The following is a 20,999-nucleotide window of genomic DNA, read 5'->3' as shown; positions in this document are numbered from 1 at the left end:
GCAGGTGGTATCCATGTAGTGCCAGCCCCTTTCCTTCTACACAGTGCATAATATGCACTGTGTGGATGCAGCTGCTGCGTATACATATTCATTTGTATCTCTGAAACTTTGTAACTCTAGTTGTTTGTGATTAGGGGACTGCCTGTATAATATATGAGTAGGCAGGACTTATGATGTCACAGCCAGAGCCGGATTAAGGCTAAATGGGGCCCTAAGCAAAGTAACTGATTTGGGCCCCCCCATCATGTCGTAATAGAATCAGAAGATGCAGCTGCACAGCAATATGCCGCACACACCGGGCAGCCGAGCTACTGGTTGCTATGGGCAACAGCACGCTTTCCTCTGTGGGTGCACAATGCAGGGAATAGCAGCGGCAAAATGCAGAGTGAGAGATGAATGGCTGGGACATTTGCACTCAGGGGCTGGGGCACCCCTGTGAAGAGGGCGCCAGATATCACAGCAGCAGCACTTTCCCCTTCCATCTCCAGCCTGGCAATAGCAGAAAGCTCTGGACACCGCCAAACCGGAAGCCGTTCCCCAGACAGAATTACATAACCACTCCCACCACCGAACAACCAATTTCCTCCCAAACTAGACAGCCACCATGCAGCCTCCATCCCAGTGAATATGATAGTCCAGCAGAGAAGGCAGCCGCAGTGGGGGAGAATGACAGCACCAGATGAATCACATTCACCTATTGCGATCCAAGCAATAGAGGTCCCGTCATCTGGAGCCCATCTGTCTCCTCTAGAGTGCTGCCGCTCTGTTACTACTACTATTACTACTTCCTATTTCCTGTCTGATCTGAGAATCAGGAAGTTCAGAGCGAGCGGCTGCACTGTAGAAGAGACAGATGGGTTTCAGATGACGGGATCTCTATCGCTTGGATCATGGATAGGTGAGTGAGCGTTTGCCATCTGCTGCTATCATTCTTGCTGCAGCTGTGGTTCTCTGTGGGAAGGGAGGGTGGAGTGGGCAGCGGCAGAGCGCACAGTAGCAGGAGGGGGACCTAGGAGGAGAGCCTGGCTCTGAAGACAATCAGCAGCGCACGGCATCATTTGACAAGACAAGACAAATAACATTTATATCGCGCTTTTCTCCTGGTGGACTCAAAGCGCCAGTGCTGCAGCCACTAGGACGTGCCCTATAGGCAGTAGCAGTGTTAGAGAGACTTGCCTACGGTCTCCTACTGAATAGGTGCTGGCTTACTGAACAGGCAGAGCTGAGATTCGAACCCTGGTCTCCTGTGTCAGCGGCAGAGCCCTTGAAGGGACTCCAAGCAGTGCCTGTGATATGCCTTTAAGCATACCCACAACTAATTCATTACATCCTCACACCTACCAGCATGATGTTTGTAATTATATCCCCCTGGGTTCCTTATATTTTATTGCATTATGCTGAATCAAGCTGCCAACTTTGGAGAAAAGTCGTCCTGTGGCCGTGATTTCGATCGTGAAAATATCGAAAACTAAAAGGCATAGAGCAGCCGTTTATATATCATTGGAAAGAGGAGAAAAAGAGCTTTAAAATGATATGCATCTTTCCATAGTTACTGCACTGCTCAGAGTCGCTTTAACCATTATACCATCCAGCCACCGCTGACTTTGGAGAAAAGTCATCCTGTGGCCGCAATTTCGATCGCGAAAATATCAAAAACTAAAAGGCATAGAGCAGCCATTTATATATCATTGGAAAGAGGAGAAAGAGAGCTTTAAAATGATATGCATCTTTCCATAGTTACTGCACTGCTCAGAGTCCCTTTAACCATTATATCATCCAGCCACCGCTGACTTTGGAGAAAAGTCGTCCTGTGGCTGTGATTTCGATCGCAAAAATATCGAAAACTAAAAGGCATAGAGCAGCTGTTTATATATCATTGGAAAGAGGAGAAAGAGAGCTTTAAAATGATATGAATCTTTCCATAGTTACTGCACTGCTCAGAGTCCCTTTAACCATTATACTATCCAGCCACCGCTGACTTTGGAGAAAAGTTGTCCTGTGGCCACGATTTCGATCGCGAAAATATCGAAAACTAAAAGGCATAGAGCAGCCGTTTATATATCATTGGAAAGAGGAGAAAGAGAGCTTTAAAATGATATGCATCTTTCCATAGTTACTGCACTGCTGAGAGTCCCTTTAACCATTATACCATCCAGCCACCGTTGACAGGATGGCAAGGGCTGGTTTATGTGCTGATGGGGCCCCTTTGACTCTGAATGGGGCCCCAAGCGACTGCTTTTGTTGCCTGGTCGGTAATCCGGCCCTGGTCACAGCCATAATGAATCAGAGTCACCTCTTATCTTAGAGCATCACTACAAAGGTGCATAGACAGGGCCACCATATTTCTTTAATAGCAGCATTTGCAGGCCTCAACAACGATTTCTAGGGAGTAGTACCTTCTACATAGGTAAGACCACGTATTTCTTTGCACTGCTCCGTGGGACTTATTGGTAAGGGTACTTTTGTTGATGTGCCCTAATTTTTAAAACTGATAGCATGATGTATTTTCATTGAGTGCCAGCATACACTGTGGGGCGGAGGTTTCTAGTAAAGGAACGTTACTGGGCTTATTTAATAACCAAATCAATGTGTAAATGAGAAGTACTGTTTCCGTATTATGACTTTGGCAATCTATGGTCCAGTTAATTTTACAAGTTTTTTTTCAGTGCCTGAATTGTTGATATTATTATTATTATTATTATTACGTTTTCTGCAGATGAATACAGAATCAAACCAGTCGAAGAAATTAAATACATGAAGAGTGGAGAAGAAGAGGAGCAGAAAATTGTAACCAAGAATCAAGAAAACTTGGTAAACTTTTAGTCGTATAAGCATAGCGTGTATCATTCTCCACACACCTGGTGGTGACTGGTTCTCTTTTTATCATATTTGGGTCAGTTTGGGTGCAGAAAGAATATGAAAAGAATTGTCGGTAGGTTAATGATGCCTTACAAGGGATGGCGATACAGTGTAAAAAGGCAAAGGGTGACAACAGTGAGAGAGAATGCGAGACAGGTAAGAGGAAAATATAGGTAGTTAAGAGGGTGAGACCAAGATTGTGGGGAAAGAAAGACGTTGCAGAGAAAGAAGTGAGTGAGATACAGAGAACAGAGAGATGGGGGAAAAAACTAGTGGAGATGGGGGCGTGATAGGTAGTAAAGAAAGAAAGCGGTACGGAGAGTTATGGAAGTAAGAGAGAGGAAACAACATGTGAAGTGAGAGATGTCCTGATACCGTATTACACCTCCACACATGGCAATGCATACACCATCCCCACAAAACAAACCCACGTAATACAGTACCCATTCATACAGTGGGATGCGAAAGTTTGGGCAACATCGTTAATCATCATGATTTTCCTGTATAAGTCGTTGGTTGTTATGATAAAAAATGTCAGTTAAATATATCGTAAAGTAGACACACACAGTGATATTTGAGAAGTGAAATAAAGTTTATTGGATTTACAGAAAGTGTGCAATAATTGTTTAAACAAAATCAGGCAGGTGCATAAATTTGGGCACCACAACAAAGAAATGAAATCAATATTTAGTAGATGCGCTCTTTGCATAAATTACAGCCTCTAAACGCTTCCTGTAGGTTCCAATGAGAGTCTGAATTCTTCTTGAAGGTATTTTGGACCATTCCCCTTTACAAAACAGCTCCAGTTCATTTAGCTTTGATGGCTTCCAAGCATGGACAGCTCTCTTTAACTCACACCACAGATTTTTAATTATATTCAGGTCTGGGAACTGAGATGGCCATTCCAGAATGTTGTACTTTTTCCTCTGCATGAATGCCTTAGTGGATTTTGAGCAGTGTTTAGGGCCGTTGTCTTGTTAAAAGATCCAGCACCGGCGCAGCTTCAGCTTTGTCACTGATTCCTGGACATTGGTCTCCAGAATCTGCTGATACTGAGTGGAATCCATGCGTCCCTCAACTTTGACAAGATTCCCAGTCGCTGTGCTGGCCACACAGCCCCACAGCATGATGGAACCACCACCATATTTTACTGTAGATAGCAGGTGTTTTTCTTGAAATGCTGTGTTGTTTTTCCTCCATGCATAACGCCCCTTGTTATGCCCAAATAACTCAATTTTAGTTTCATCAGTCCACAGCACCTTATTCCAAAATGAAGCTGGCTTGTCCTTATGTGCTTTAGCATACCTCAAGCGGCTCTGTTTGTGCTGTGGGCAGAGAAAAGGCTTCCTCTGCACCACTCTGTCATACAGCATCTCCTTGTGTGAAGTGCGCCTAATGGTTGAACGATGCATCTCCATCTGCAGCAAGATGATGTTGTAGGTCTTTGGTGCTGGTCTGTGGGTTGACTCTGACTGTTTTCACAATTTTTCGCTTCTGTCTATCCAAGATTTTTCTTGGTCTGCCACTTCAAGCCTTAACTTGAACTGAGCCTGTGGTCTTCTGTTTCCTCAATGTGTTCCTAACTGTGGAAACAGACAGCTGAAAGCTAAATGTATCCTTCCCCTAAACCATGATGGTGAACAATCTTTGTCTTCAGGTCATTTGAGAGTTGTTTTGAGACCCCCAGGTTGCTACTCTTTAGAGAAAATTAAAAGGGATGGAAACTTACAATTGACCCCCTTAAATACTCTTTCTCATAATTGGATTCACCTGGATATGTAGGTCAGGGGTCACTGAACTTACCAAGCCAATTTGAGTTCCAATAATTTGATATAAAGGTTTTGGAATCAATAAAATTTATGCACCTGCCTAATTTTATTTAAACAATTACTGCCCCACCCTCTTATTCCATATGTGTCTGAGTTTGGCTGTGTACAGCACCCATGCAGCTTATTGAAGAGTTTTACCATCGGCGTCATGAAGTTTATAGAGGAGCTTGACCACAGGCAATGCCATGTACGTTTGTGTGTGTATAGTACTGTGCTATGCACATGCATCTATGCTAGTTATGTCTGTTTTTGTTGATGGTGTGGCTGAAAGCAGGACAGGATCTCTCCCTTGAATATAGTCTAGATACAGAAAATAAAAAAAGTTGATGCTGTGACTAAACACACCTCTCAACCCCACCCTGAAGTAGATTTTCCAGTCTTTAGGACCATATTCTATGTACCAGCACCTCTAGATACCTGCCACCAGGTGTTCTTTAAAGCGAACCTTAAAGAGAATCTGTATTGTTAAAATCGCACAAAAGTAAACATACCAGTGTGTTAGGGGACACCTCCTATTACCCTCTGTCACAATTTCGCCACTCCCCGCCGCATTAAAAGTAGTCAAAAACAGTTTTTAAAAGTTTGTTTATAAACAAACAAAATGGCCACCAAAACAGGAAGTAGATTGATGTACAGTATGTCCACACATAGAAAATACATCCATACACAAGCAGGCTGTATACAGCTTTCCTTTTGAATCTCAAAAGATCATTTGTGTGTTTACCTTCTGTCCCCTGCTTATCTCATGCACTGAAGTGACAGGCTTCCTGCAGACAGCTCTGCCTGTGCCTGTGTTTGTAATTCCTCAGTATGTGTCAGCCAGCTACTTTCACAGCCTAACAGAGGAGGATTTTTATCCAGCTCTCTTCTATCACTGATAAGATAGCAGAGACGCTGCTGGCTTATGTAAATACACACACACTGGAGTGTGCATAGAGGGGCCTGGAGACTGTGCATAAACAGACCAGCACGGAAGAGTTGGCAGCTTTCCAGACACAGGCCGACAAGTCTGACAGGGGAAAGATACATTGATTTATTACAGAGCAGTGTTCTCCCCAGGCTCTTTTAGCCGGGTGCTCCACCCGGCTAGATTTGGTGACCACCCGGCTGTCATCGGCTCACCTCCTATGCTGTAAGCAGAGTTGCCCTGCATTTTCATCTCAACCCACCCGGCTACTTTTTCATGCCACCCGGCTACTATTTCATGCCACCCGGCTGGAAAAAAATTCTGGGGAGAACACTGCAGAGACAGTTATAGTAAAAAGTGCTGCTGTAAGGCAGAGCACATTAGAACAGCTTTAGGAACTTGTAGGATGGTAGAAAAAAACGTTGTAATTTTTGGTACAGAGTCTCTTTAAGTCAACTAAAAAAAAAAGAGATTTACTCACCTGGGGCTTCCCTCAGCCCCCAGCAGCCGATCGGTGCCCTCGCAGCTCCGCTCCGATGTCCCAGGACCCGCCGGCTAGCACTTCCGGTTTGGCCGTCACCGGCCGACAGGCATGGGAACGCGAGTGATTGTTCGCGTCCCCAGCCGGTATATCGCCCCCTATGCTGCTATTGCGGCCTCCTGGCCGCAATGGCAGCATAGGGGGCGATATACAGGCTGGGAACGCGAACAATCACTCGCGTTCCCATGCCTGTCGGCCGGTGACGGCGAAACCGGAAGTCGTCGCCGGCGGGTGCAGAGGCATCGGAGCGGAGCTGCGAGGGCACCGATCGTCTGCTGGGGGCTGAGGGAAGCCCCAGGCGAGTAAATCTCATTTTTTTTTTTAGACTTTAGGTTATCTTTAACACTATATGGTAAGTAAAGTCTGTGTCCGCTCTGTTGTGCTTCTGCAAAATGACAAACACATTATCAGAGTTGCAAACACATTATTCTATGGTAGCTCATATAGGCAAGTTCAGTAACACTGGAGGAAGAAGGAAAAATAGTGCATTCAAGTTTACATGAAACATGAGGATAAAAATAAATAAATAAACAATATTACCTAGACTAAAATAAAAGAAATGATTGTTATTATTTTATTGTTATTTATGTATTTGGCTGGTGTTGGCTGCGCCCACATTTTCTAACCCTAACACACAATTACTCAATTACTCAATGTCCAAGTTTGTGAATTTTGCAGTCTTTGGCATCAATAATTTGCATTGAAATGAAACAAATCTGATTGGCTGTTTGTGGCTCTACCCCCTTTTCTGAATTTGAACCCCAGGCACCCAATGACCAGGTTTGAGGCTTGTGCCATTAACAATGCAAGAATGGCAGCAATTAAATATTCCCCTTGAAAATCAATAGATGCATTTTGATTGGCTTTTGTTGGCTCCACCCACTTTTCTGAATTTAATACCAGTCACCCAGTCACCAACTGTGCAAAGTTTTCTGCAAAGCTTGGTGTACAGAGGCGCCAGAGTAGAATAAAAACGTTTAAATAAAGTCTAAAAGAGGGGGATGTTCAGGTGGACTTACCTCCCTCAAAAATATAAAACTCAATTGAGTCACAATATATTACTACAAACATTTTTTATTCAACTCCACTTAGTGCAACGGATTTCGCAGTTTCGCAGGTGTGGTCCCGCTTCATCAGGCAAACAGGAGAATAACTCAATGGGCTCGAATCACAAAGCGGTGCTAACCCAGTTAGAGACTTTAGGCGTGATAACCATTGCACCACGCTGGTGAAAAGCCAGTTTAGGCGTGATAAGTTTAGGTGTGATAAGTTTAGATGTGATAAGTTTAGGCATGCTAAGTTTAGATAAGTGTAGATAGCGTGCAAAGTTCAGCACGCAAAGCAGCGCCATTAAACTCTATGCGAAGTGCACCAGACTTTGCTAGCGCAAAACATTTGATCAGCTGTGCACTGCGGTGCTAACGCAGTTGGTGCTTAAACTTATCATGCCTAAACTTATAACACCTAAACTTATCATGCCTAAACTTATCACACCTAAACTTATCACACCTAAACTTATCATGCCTAAACTGAGTTTAGGCGTGATAAAGGCCTTTTCACCAGGGTGCTAACTGTTAGCACCGCTTTGTGAATCAGGCCCAATGGGTCTAAATGCAGATGTGAGCGCCTCTGTCCCACTGTCCCACTGTCTACTCTGGCACCTCTGTACACCAAGCTTTGCTGAAATCTTGATTCCACCCTTGGTGGAGGGGTGCTACCCCGTTTCCTATCTACAGAGAGCGACATCTTAAAAACCTGAGTGGGGTCAGGTTCTAATACTCCCCACCTGCACTTGAAGTGCTTACCTATGGGTAACCCATGTTTGTGAGTATATCTAAGATTTTTTGCTTTAAACCACAACCAACTTAACAATCTTACACCATATTGGGCTCTCAATTTCTCTTTGTTCTTCCAACCAACTGTGCAAAATTTGAGAACCATACCATTAACAGTGTAAGAATGGCTGAAGTTTACATCTTCCCAGTGAAATTTGTATTTGTCTCCATCCACTTTTTGGTTATGGGAATAAAAAGTATCCTATCTGTTATTCCAGGTAATGTACTATGTGTGCCAAATTTCATTCAAATCCGTTCAGCCATTTATAAAGCGCAAGCACAGCGCTGGACAATAAGCAGGGATACATACAATGTTCACAAGGGGTGTCAGACAGAGATGTAGAACATAAAACGCAAACAAAGGTTTATACACACAAACAGGGTATAAGATACATGATAATGCAATTAGTCCATGTGAAGGGTGTCATTGGTGAAGTCGCATGATCGAGAAGGGGCAAGGGGAGACCCTGCCAAAGGTTTACAATCTACAGGTGATGAAAGGACTACTACTATATATGCCCTCTATTACATCTTAATATCATGTATTTACTGATCTGAATATCAAGTTTAAAGTGTACACATGTATTGTTCTAGACGTTGTACTGGAAAATGTTGGTCTGATTTTTGTGACCTGTTAGATGTCATGTGTTAGCTTTGATCTGTGTCATTCATTGACAGTACCTTACTTTGACATTTTTTATTTGCAGTATAATGCTTTCCTTCTGAAATTAAAAAAAAAAATGTTTGAAACTAAAATGTACCTGAAGTAATGTGTGACATGGGAGTTGATGCATGTAACTACAGTAATATTGCTGTGCACAGACAGCACATGTCAATATTACCATTACTACCGCCAGCAGGTTACCGCAAGTTAGGCTAGTGCGACCCACGGTTCTCGAGCGCTGTGAGCTTTGCTACGGTAATGCACACTAGAAACAGTGTTTGCGTTACACAGTATTATGGGTCACGCTAATTGCGTAACTTGTAGTAACCTGCTGGCAGTAGAAACGATAATCATGTCATGCGCTGTCTGCGCACACCAATATTGCCACACATGCATCAACCCCAATGTGAGCTAAACATAGGAGCATATAGTGCTAGCCGTACTAAAAAATTGTCTGAAGTCCCTTTCTGTTTTTAAGTACAGCAAGATTTAAAAAACAACTTGAGTGGTTATCTATGTAAAAGAGTTTGTCCAAAAGCCGGTTATCTGTCAAGGAGAAGGCATATAATACGTTTTTACTGCAGAAATGTTTAAAGGATTAATAATTCTGCTTCTTTTTCAGTTTAACAAAGCAGAGTTTGGATTCTAAATAGTAACTGTGACAGTCTGATGCAATCTTGAAAATGAAACCAACTATGCAGGCAGTAGAACTGGTAAACATGATTACCCTGCTATGTTACTTTCCAGGCAAACCATTGTTTTTCAATTCCCAGTTTCACAAATTCATATTGATTTGTTATTTCCACTCATTTCCATTAAGAGGTTGAGTAGAATTTGTCTACATTTTCAGACATTACCATTTCAAAATCATAAGAAATATGGATTTACTGATTGATTCACCTTTTAGCCGTCATGTCATGGTGAGGTCACTAAAGGGGCCCATACACTGGTTGATATTAGCCTTCGATCGATTGGAAATCAATTGGCCTATAGATCGATTTGCGTCCAATTTCGATCGATTTTATTTGATTTGCTGGCAGCAGATCGATGGCCCATAGATTTGCATTGGATCTAATGGTCCAATAATGCATTTAGATCGATTTTCAATAGATTTCCAATAGATTTCATTCTGAAATCTATTGTAAATCTGTTCCTAGTGTGTGGAATACATCAGATAGATTCCTATTAGATTAGACTTGACAGGCATCTGACAGAAGCCGGGGTAGGGAACCTATGGCTCGGGAGCCAGATGTCGCTCTTTTGATGGCTACATCCGACTCAAGGACAAATCAGTAGGGGTTGATTCACTAAGCTACACTGCTTAAGCAGCGCAGCTTAGTGTGACAGCGCAAAAAACATTTTCAAAGTAGGCCTGCTACTGCTGTAGCATGTATTACTAACTTACTCGCGCTCCCCTAAAAATGAACAGCTGCTTCAATTGTCCCACTCTGGACCCTGTGAGGTCCAATTACTTTGTAGGACGAGATCCCTGCACTTTGATTGGCCCAATAGGCTGCCTGTCGCTTGGCAGACAGCCTGTTGGGCCAAAGTGCATGGATCTCATCCTACAAAGTGAATCAACCTCCAATTCAGCTTGCTAATTGTACAAGCTGTTAGTCAGTATTTTTCCTGTCTGGCTCTCAGGGAAATTGCTGATGTTGCTGAAACCCAAGAGAAGCTGAAGACCTGTCTGACACTTCCGCTGCCCGGCGGATCAACTGTATACACATCACCATGACAACAGAGACGTGAGCCTTCTGCTGTGCATGTGCACTGTGCCAGTTTGAAACATAATGTATGGCTCTCACAGAATTACATTTTAAAATATGTGGCGTTTATAGCTCTCTCCCCGCCAAAAAGGTTCCTGACCCCTGTTTTAAAGTGTCCAAAGGATCATTAACGTTCAAAGGAACATTACCTATGTTTGTTATGAAATTGAATGAAGATAATAATACATCAGACTGTGATGGCTGCTGTTTAGAATTCGGTCTTAGGACTGTTCTGTGTTGTCAATATTCTATTTAACATTATTAAAACATATACAATTATCCCATTCTTTTTAGTTCAGGTTTGTTTTAAGATATAAAAGGTAAAATGTACTGACTGACGAAACACAAGATGGTCATGTTCTGAAAAATGAACATAAGGAAAATAAAGAGCAGAAGGCTGCTTATCCCTTATATTTGCCTGAAATTTTGTTATGCAGTTATTGGGTATTGGCCTTTTGTCTCAGATACATTTCCCTGGGTGTTTGTTTTGCTTTGTTGTTCCGTTATAACAGGATGTATTTTTAGCAAGGATTTTAACAAAGATCTCAGCAATCTTTCTAGAATGCGAAAGGGTTATGAAATGCCTGGCATAAGAACCATCTGCAGAAGTAATTCAACTTTATCATTTAGTTTCACTGTATTCCTTGCTTTCCAGGAGAAAAGTGCTACCCATAATGTCCGTCCTAAAAACAATAATGAAGCTGCAGGAGCAGGATCTCAGCATCGAATAAAGTAAGTCCCAACCAAGTTCTTATTCTTGGGGATCATTGCTCATTTCTACATCTGTTGTTTTGTAACAGTTCCATATTAACAACCATTTGTTCTTTTAAATGCACCTGCCAATAGAAAGCTAAAGCTACCGTCTCGACCTCCTGGAAAATGGTACTTTCCTTGCTATTTTATTATTATTCTATAGTTACATAGCCCTGACCTTTTCTGTCCGTAGTCATGTCATTAACTTTCCCTCAGAGAAGCTCACAATGTTATACCTACCAATTTCAAGTGTCCTCATAGTCTAAAGCCTTGTTTCCATTGGGTCCGAACCCTGTGTGAATTTGGCTCCATTCCCCACACACAAAAAGTACAGCCTACTTCAATCCACTTCAATCCAAGTGCTGGAAAAAAAATTGTGCCTGCATCTGTTTTTCAAACATTGCATCCACAACCCCATTGCCATGCTGTGTTTCTCTCATGGGTGGATACAGCACTGTAGTGGATTCTGGGCTCAGGGCTATTTTCTTTGGTTTTGTGTGTGGGGGATGGGATGGGGGGGGGCTTGACTGGTTTATATTTTTGGAATATAGGAGGAAGCCAGAGGAAACTGACTTAACATACAAGAAAACAAATTTCATGCAGATTTTAGTGTTCTAACCACTATGCCATCATGCTACCCCAATACTGGAAGAAGTCACTTTCTTGAAAGGTCAGAACTCCTAATATGCCTGCATTTTCCACGTGAGTGTATTCAAAAGAAAATGTCTTTAGCCAGGACACTGGCCATTTTTAGGCTATAAAAAAAGATTGCCAGTGATTTATGCACTTTAATCTAAACCTGGTATGAAATAAATATGCATGCTGTCATCGTCACCACCTTTTATTTAATATTATTCCCCTAGCTTCAGTGCTGATACAGTACTCTGGCTTTACAGCATAAAAAATAACATTTATCAAGTTAGGGATATTTCTTAACCATGCAACACAGTGTGTTTATACCAGCAGATGGCAGATCTGGGAATTAAAATGCAATGATATTAATAGGGGACGTGAGTACTAGATATGTGTAGAAAGAAATTGGCCTTAGGACTTTTAAGGGAGCTGAAAGCCATATACTTAGCATGTAGGGCCATGCTACTCACATGTCTGGTGCCTAGAGGATTCCCTAGAACTAATGAGCAGTTCTTTAGAGAATACATTTGCAATTTCTACTTGTTTCTCCTGGGAAATTTCGATTGATTTTGTTGTTGTCATTGACATATACAGTATAATGTGGTCATTTACTATTGGTCCATATAATTTATGCACTTATAAAGACTAAGATGTTCCTCCAGAAGTGAAATAATTATTCATGAAATATGTTGCCCTACACAGTATGCTTATCATGCATATGTAACTGCTACAGACATACCTTTATAGTGGAGACATCTGGTTAAATACGTCCCTTAAAGTGGATATCCATAATTGTATGAATATGCTGCAAAAATGATTACCTCCACATACCCACCATGAGTATGGATTAAAAGTTTTACAGTTTCTAACAGCTGTCTATGATGTGGTTTCTGTGGTTTTAATCTTTATATGTATTATGTGCGCTGTTTTAGATTGCCGGACTCTGAATTACACCTCCCTCCGAGTTGCGATCACTCTGAGGGGGAATTGTATTTAAAGGGGAACTGAAGTAAGAGGTATACGGAGGCTGCCATATTTATTTCCTTTTAATCAATACCAGTTGCCTGGCAGCCCTGCTGGTCTATTTCTCTGCAGTAGTATCCAAGTAACACCAGAAACAAGCATGCAGCTAATCTTGTCAGATCTGACTTTAAAGTCTGAAACACCTGATCTGCTGCGTGCTTGTTCAGGGGCTATTGCTAATAATATTAGAGGCAGAGTATCAGCAGGGCTACCAGGCAACTGGCTTTGCTTAAAAGGAAATAAACATGGCAGCCTCCATATACCTCTCTCTTCAGTTCCCCTTTAAAGCCACTGGGGAGTTTAGCCGGCAGCAAGGAGAGCAATCATTCGGCTCTCCTGCTGCCCAACACACCAACAGCGCACTAAAACATATGCATGTATTTACCTTTATCGATTTACATTTAATATTTACTTAAGGTATTATTTGGCACATGGCCTCCCTTTTTGGTCTTTCCTTACAAGGATGTGAACACTAATTACAGTATGTGTTCCAAAAGGGGCTTTTATTATTAGACTTGAGCTAGGGGGCTGAACTAACATTAGCACAAGTATTATGCTAGGTATAAACGATACAATTTTCTGGCAGATTTACCTGCCAGATAGACTATTTCCAACAGGTCTGATCTGATTTTCTATTGCTTTTCCAAACGATTTCCATAGAAGTGAACGGAAAATTGATCGGAAATCAGATTGGACCTGTTGGAAATAGTCGCTCTGGCAGGTAAATCTGCCAGAAAATTGTATTGTGTGTACCTAGCATTAGTGCTAGATTAGACAAAAAGTATAACTGTGTTAGTGCAAACAAACAAAAGCCTGAGTACTGTTTTGTGCTGTCCGTTTTTATTTGCAGTAAAAGCTCAGTTTTATGGATAACCTTTCTTTAATGTTATTTTTAAATAGTGCTTCCCACTCCCAGTCCAGTACAAACCTGTATCATATCAGGAGTACCCCGCAAGGATAAATATTCTACTAATTAAGATAAATGTTAAATAAAATAGATAAACTACTCTAAACCTTTCATGCATAGCACAACAACCATATGCTACAAAAGAAAATGAGACACATTTCTTGCAAAAGGTATTGGTGTATTAAAACAATACTACAACCCCCCATATAAACGTACCCCATGTATTGCACACACCCCTATACAATGGACAAACTCAACTATTGCTGCCAGCCTATTCTAGACTGCCTGTGCTCCATAACAGTCCTTGCTAACTACTGCTAAATTAAAAAGTCCAGCCAAATTCAATGGGACTGAAACAAGCAGAACTGTGCAATCTTCGCTGGCCAGCATATAAAGCCTTCACATGTCCATAAATATAGTGCTTGTTAAAGGAAAAGCCGGGATCTCAGCACTCCTACCCTCGCCCATGTGCACTTGGGGGGGTAATCGCGTAGTCTCCAGAAGCCTTGCGGTGATCACTTGCGGAGGTGGCCACACCGTCCCCTTCTCACATGGACTTGCAAAGTGTGGGCGTCCCCGCGTAGCAGGAGGGGGCCACTATGTTGCAAACATTGTTTCTCCAAAACCGCCCCGGCTTCAGACCTCAGGACGCTGGAATTGTGTAGTTGATAAGCTCACAGCACTTCTTGGATGAGAGACGGATGGTGGCCTGGCTTGGCCAAACTTAGTCGACCGGTTTCATTGCATAAACAGCAATTTCTTCAGGACATAATGTCATAGTAACGATTCCAGCGTCCTGAGGTCTGAAGCCAGTGCCGTTTCGGAGAGACAATGTTTGTAACATAGTGGCCACCTCCTGGTATGCGGGGACGCCCGCACTTTGCATAGGGGTGTGTGCAATACATGGGGTACGTTTATATGGGGGGTTGTAGTATTGTTTTAATACACCAATACCTTTTGCAAGAAACGTGTCTCATTCTCTTTTATTAAATAAAATAGATAAGAAGGCAAGTACTGGTCCCCTCATCTCACTGTTGATGGTGGGGTCTTTATACTGGAGAGCACAGCATAGTGTCCCCACTGCAGTCCTGCTGACACTGCAAAGAAAGCACAGCAGATAGGGCCTGATACACAAAGCTTTTCTGTTAAATTATCTCAACCTAATTTATTAACTCACAATTTATCTCTCCTTAAATGACTTTACTCATGGTTTAGCTCTCCTTATCTAACTTAACTTCTGGTTTATCTCTCCTTATTTGACATAACTCCTGCTTTAGCTCTCCTTTTTTGACATAACTCATGGTTTAGCTCTCCTTATTTGACATAACTCATAGCTTAGCTCTCCTTATCTATTTATCTCATGAATTATCTCTCCTTATTTGTTTATCTCCTGCATTAGCACTCCTTACAGTTAAGGTGAAAAATAAGTAACCTTTGTGAATCAATCCCAACCAGTGCTCACTACCTACATAAAAGCTACCTTTCCCGCATTTCCAGTCCTCTGTTTACCACTGTCTCTGCTCTCTGTTGTTAAAGAGAAACGCCGACCAAGAATTGAACTTCATCCCAATCAGTAGCTGATACCCCCTTTTACATGAGAAATCTATTCCTTTTCACAAACAGACCATCAGGGGGCGCTGTATGACTGATATTGTGGTGAAACACCTCCAACAAAGAAATTCTGAGTACGTACTCTGGGCTTTCCGCAAGGTTGGTATTATGGTGACACCATCAAAGGCAGCTGGCCAGAGAAGGGGGACAGTCTGCTTGGCACATTGATCTGAAAATAAACAAAATTTAAAGCAAGGCTATTTATAGTATATATGGAAGTTTGAGTGCCAAAGTAATGTAAATAATTTTCATAGTTATTCAGATGTATTTATTTCTTTGTTTTCCATTTGCAATTTTAGTATACACAGTTCTGAAAGCCAGCAAGAATTCTTCAGAATGTTGGATGAAAAAATTGAAAAGGTAAAGTAAGCACGTGCGTGCGTGCGTGTCACACCTAGCAATTGAGAGAGTTATAAAAAGTTGATAAAGTTATATTAATATCAGGACTGATAAAATGTCCTGTGAGATAACTCAAGAGAAACGTTACCAGTATTTGAATATTGGCCTCAGTCTGTGAACTGTCCAAACTCTTTCCCCTATCCCATCACATGAGTTGGTCAGAGAAGAGCTGGAAGGTAGGGCAGCCAATCTTTTACTGTGAACACATAATAGACTCCACCCATCCTCTGTACCACTGCTGAAAAACTCTTGTAGCCAGCACTGCAGCTAAAGCTCTGTAGAATCTCACCAACAATTTCTGTCTGGTTCCTCCCTGTGCAGTATGTAGTGAAGCACTTGCCCTTTCCACACCCTCCCCAGTATGTCGATAAAAAATGTTTTGTGTTGCAGGCAGGACAGGGTGATGAGAGCGAGTCAGATAAAACTGTGCTGGAAATTTGGACACAGCCGGCGCCGCCATAGGTTGTAATGTGAATTACGACTAAAGAGGTGCTCAGTCTGTATTTTGGGTGTTGTCAAAATTGGGGGCCCAAATTATGATAACAGTGTAATGTGGCTGCCAGCAATAACTGTAAGACAAATTGCTACTTACCCCAGAGTCAATGACGGCCTGGAGGGGTAATAGAAATTAATGCCGCCGGGACTTTTGCAAGAGCAGGGTGAGCTGTTTTTTGCCTTTGCCCTGCACCCAAATTTCTCGGCAACATGATTACATGTATGTGACGAGAGATACACATAGCTTTTATAAACACTCTGGCAGGGCATAAGAAGGGTTAATTGCTTTAACTACATACTGAGCAGGAAGGAACTGCCGAACTGTAGTTAAGTGGGAGGAGACAAGCTGGGTCAGGTGATCTACTGTGTACTAAGCTGGGATGGTCATTTGCATCCCTTTAACCACCCCAGTACTGAGGAGAGATCCTACTGCCAGACAGGAGCTTTCAATATATTTTTTTTGCAAAAATTGATATATGCATCATTACTATAATATTCATTGAAATTGTGGAAGGCTGAAAAAGGACTTTATAGTACCACTATTATGAAAAATTGTAAAATTGAAAATACAGGTTTGTACATATGTATAAACGGTACACTTGTTCCAGAGTAAAATGCACTATAAATGTATGTTTTCCTATGTCGCTGTCACTTACAATAGATTGTAAAAATCTGACAGGTTTTGGCATAGTCCATCTCCTCTTGGGGGTTTCTTTTTTTCTCAAAAGCACTTTCAGGATGACAGTTGCTCAATCCAAATGCCAAAATAGTATGCAAGCGAGTCGGGAGGCTGACCAGCATCTTTGCATAGATCCTTTGCTTTTGTAAAGAATAAAGGCGATAATGAGGAGATGGATGAATTTATAGTGTATTTTACTCTGTAAGAAATGTACTTCATAACATTGTCTATGACATAACACCACACACACACACACACACACACACCGGATCCAAACAAACAACAACAAAAAATACATAATTAGTTACCAGAGGGATTATTTAATATGTTTGTAACAAGGGTATATTACTACTGTTTTAGCAAATAAAGACATATATTAATATATATATAGACAGACAATGTACACCTTTATTTACAAATAATATATTGTCACCATAAATTGTACTAGAGACATAATTTAAATGTTGTTATAGCTGGTACTAATGGGCAAATAAAATATGTGGGATTTATTTATATTTATAGTAGCATTGCTTATTTTAGAACTACAGGGGATGGAATTAGAGAAGTAGTGTATTTTTTCATTTGTTTCTTTTTTTCCCCTATAAAATGCATAGAAAAAGTAATTACTGAAAATAAGTATTGCCCACAAAAAGCCAAATTTGTGCAAGCAATCAATTAACATTTTCTCCTAGGGAATAGTTTTCCAACTTCTGTTTAAAATTACTTTTCAGCAATCTGCGATTGAAAAAGTACCAAAAATTAAGCCAAAAAATCCTGTTAAAATTTGAAATATTTTCTTGCTTGTTGGTGGCCTAAAAAGCATTTTATTGCTAAGGAGTGAAAATATCACCTAGGAGAAAACTTAAAACCTGTAACGACAAAAAGTTCCCCTGGGGAGTACTCACCTCAGTAGGGGGAAGCCTCTGGATCCTATCGAGGCTTCCCCCGTCCTCCTGTGTCCCACGGCAATCTCGCTCTGGCCCTCTGAACAGCGGGGATGTAAATATTTACCTTCCTGGCTCCAGCGCAGGCGTAGTATCGTCTCTCTGCTCGGAGATAGGCGGAAATAGCCGATCGCTATCGGCTCGCTCTACTGCGCAGGCACATGTCTCCTGCGCCTGCATAGTAGAGCGGACCCGACAGAGATCGGCTATTTTCGCCTATCTCCGTGCGGAGAGCCATAACAGCTCCCCCGCTGGAGCCAAGGAAGATAAATATAGCAAGCCTTGTCAGGCTTGTCGAGCTAGGATTGCCGGAGACTTCGGGGGAGCCAGAGCTGGATTGCCTGTAGCTACAGCGGAGGGGGAAGCCTCATTGGGACCCGGAGGCTTCCCTCTACCGAGGTGGGTACCCCCCAGGGGAACTTTTTTTTGTTACAGAGTCTCTTTAAGAGAAAAGGTGAATTGCATATGGGCCTGTGTCTGTTACATGCAGTTACCCTTTAACAATTTCAGTAACAGGAAAAGTTAAGCTGTTTGTATGTTTTTGTTTTTAAGGGTCGAGATTACAGCTCAGAAGAGGAAGACGTCACATGAACGCCATCTCCTGTCGATAGTGTGTAAATATCTTTTATGATGTACTATTACTGGATATTTTCTACTGGAAATGTATGCGAAGATCTAAAAGACAAAGCCTTGAAGTATAGCATTGAAAGAGAACTACTGACTTAAATCATTTTGCTGAAGGTTACCGTATTGTATCTTTGCAAATGCTTGTAATTCCTTCAGTCATGGCCGACTGTGGCCAGAGACAAGCTGGCATATGGGAATAGGGCAATTTAATGCTTCCAACATTTGAGCCCGTCACACAGGTGGAGGGCCTGCACGGCAAGCTTATTGCTTGGGAAACTAGAGAATGAAGCAGCAAAGCTGAATGTGAAAGGTGACAAGCTTGATGTAAATTTGGGGTACCTTCCAAAACTGTCTTCTTTTAACCTTTTATTTCTTCATTTTTTTTTTAAACAAGACATTTATCATTACACCCTGGTGCCATTTCCAGCCATGAGTTTTTGTTGCACATATTAGTGTCCACGTCCCTTTGAATCCTTTCCTCTTTTAAACACACACATATATTTATATATAATTTTTTTACTAAAATAAACGTGTTTTACTTTCTTTGTGTGCATTTAGTTTATTTCATTACAAACAACCTTGTGCATTTGTCTGTATCAGACTGTGAATGTGAGAACAATGCCAGGCTTGGCGCCACTCTATGGTTTATTTCTTCTGTCCTTAACTCTTGTTCTGTGTGTAAAATTACGCATCATAAGATTTCATAAAAAGAACAGATAACCTGTTTTGTCCCATTTTTTTTCTGCTCGATCTATTTATAGAAGACCCCTGAGCAAAGAAAAGGAGAGCTTGTATTCCCTTCCACCATGGCAGGGACACTGATGATAGATGTTTCTCTTAGATCCCATGATGCTTCTCTATAGATCCATTGGTTGGAAGCCTGCAGGGGAATCCTGGCTGTCAGTTGTCCAACACAGCTGCAGCTACCCTCCAGTCACTCTGCAGTGTTAGGCAAGATAAGAGGATAGTGGCTTTCACTGACAGAACAACTAGCCTCCCATTGTGCCAGATGAGCATAATGATAGAGATGTGACCAGGAGCTGATGGACCCTGGCATCACTAGAGCCTGGAGGAGCTGTGTGGGATCCACAAGCATGACCATGCTGTTACCAGTGCCACTGCTGTGATTGTAGGCTTCTCTCTTTCTCTTTTTTTATTTAACATTCAATTTTAAGTATGCATTGTGTCCAGTGGCAATGCTGAAAGTTACGGACTTGGCTCATTGCGATACAAATGACAGGCTAGGTTCACAGTGGTCAGTTGCATAACAGGTGTGTTATAATGACTGAGAACTGCAATGGAGACTGGACATAGACTAATACAAAGTCAGCATGCAGCAATTTAGAATAACGCGATCAGTCACAATGCAATACTGTGAACAGGTTAATAGAATTGTATGGGAAGAGAGCTGACATACAGAATTATTCTGCAATGGAGCCGAGCACTGTGAACTAGCCCTAGTCAGTGCCCTATAAGAGAACTGCCTGCAATATTAGACCTTATCTTGTGTGGTATACACACCTTTACTATAACATCCAAGACATGGTCTTCAAAATAATGAGTGGAGCTCATACAAACCTATACTAACAGTTCTGCTAGTTTTCTATTCTACTGGATGCAAGCACTGGTGTGGGCACATTCTTCCAGTTGGCAGTTCTGCACATATGTTCTGTTGCAGTCCACCTAAAATGAGAGACTGTCCCACGGGTAATGGTGACCAAACATCTGACTGATATGCTAGTTAGCCTCACCTAAAGCCTCATACATATTTATGAGGACTGTCACCTTGGCAGGGATTGGGTAGTGTGTGCTGACAGCACTTTGGCAGCATGCTCTGGGATTTGAAATTAAGTAATGTATAACTTCAAATGAAGGAGACCAGCTCCCGGCACTGCTGTGGCTCAAAGAAGCTTTCTTTCCTTATCAAAAATGTATGTTCAACAAACATAAGGTGCAAATTACATACCCAGATACCAGCAAGACTGTGGGGCATTGTTCATATGGGGTAGCGGCTTTACGGCCGTTTTACATGCCTGAGTGGTTTCAAAGGCTTAATGCACCTGCAGACATGTTGCTAGCCTCAAGATTTATCTGTTGCTATGGAGGGTGGAGAAGGGACAACAAGTATCACATGACAGAGCAGCATCCGGCGAGTAGCAGGAACAATGCGCTCTGGGTTCACTTGGGCTTCTGATGTTGCTAAAGATTGGCCATGCTTGTTCTTTACACAATGTTGGGGGAGGGGCTCTTCTACACACGTCAGATTTACCCTAGATTTGTTCCCAAGGCAGTCTTTATTGGCTGTCCTGGGAGGGGTTTAATCTAGCATATGTGTACATTATGTAGCTTAAAGAGGTAGAATTGTTCTTGGCAAATCATAGATTCTAGCACCTGACCCAGTTAACCAGCAGCTATGTTAACTGGCCAATGTCTTGGAAGATCCAACTTACCACTCTATGGTGACACTCGCTGGCATAAGACATGTTTTGCTCATTATTATCCACTGGTGGTTCTAGTCGCAAGC

At 41.9% G+C, this 20,999-nt stretch overlaps 1 protein-coding gene across 4 annotated transcripts in view; it reads left to right on the top strand.

Moving 5' to 3' along the window:
- Nucleotides 1-19,018, top strand: part of C6H1orf21 (chromosome 6 C1orf21 homolog) — a 167,152-nt gene extending 148,134 nt beyond the window's left edge. For 3 of the 4 annotated variants that reach the window (XM_068240123.1, XM_068240125.1, XM_068240126.1), the window contains 5 exons: nucleotides 2,717-2,811; nucleotides 11,060-11,136; nucleotides 11,251-11,286; nucleotides 15,631-15,691; nucleotides 18,401-19,018. In XM_068240123.1, the coding sequence (XP_068096224.1) occupies nucleotides 2,717-2,811; nucleotides 11,060-11,136; nucleotides 11,251-11,286; nucleotides 15,631-15,691; nucleotides 18,401-18,439 (308 nt within the window). In that variant the 3' untranslated portion in view covers nucleotides 18,440-19,018. The remainder of the gene's footprint in view (nucleotides 1-2,716; nucleotides 2,812-11,059; nucleotides 11,137-11,250; nucleotides 11,287-15,630; nucleotides 15,692-18,400) is intronic. The other variant, XM_068240127.1, reaches the window with a different exon arrangement.
- Nucleotides 19,019-20,999: the final 1,981 nt, after the last annotated feature.

The sequence above is a fragment of the Hyperolius riggenbachi genome, chromosome 6 (genome assembly GCF_040937935.1).
Source record: "Hyperolius riggenbachi isolate aHypRig1 chromosome 6, aHypRig1.pri, whole genome shotgun sequence".
Taxonomy (NCBI): Eukaryota; Metazoa; Chordata; class Amphibia; order Anura; family Hyperoliidae; genus Hyperolius; species Hyperolius riggenbachi.
This window is presented reverse-complemented; position numbering and strand designations above follow the sequence as displayed.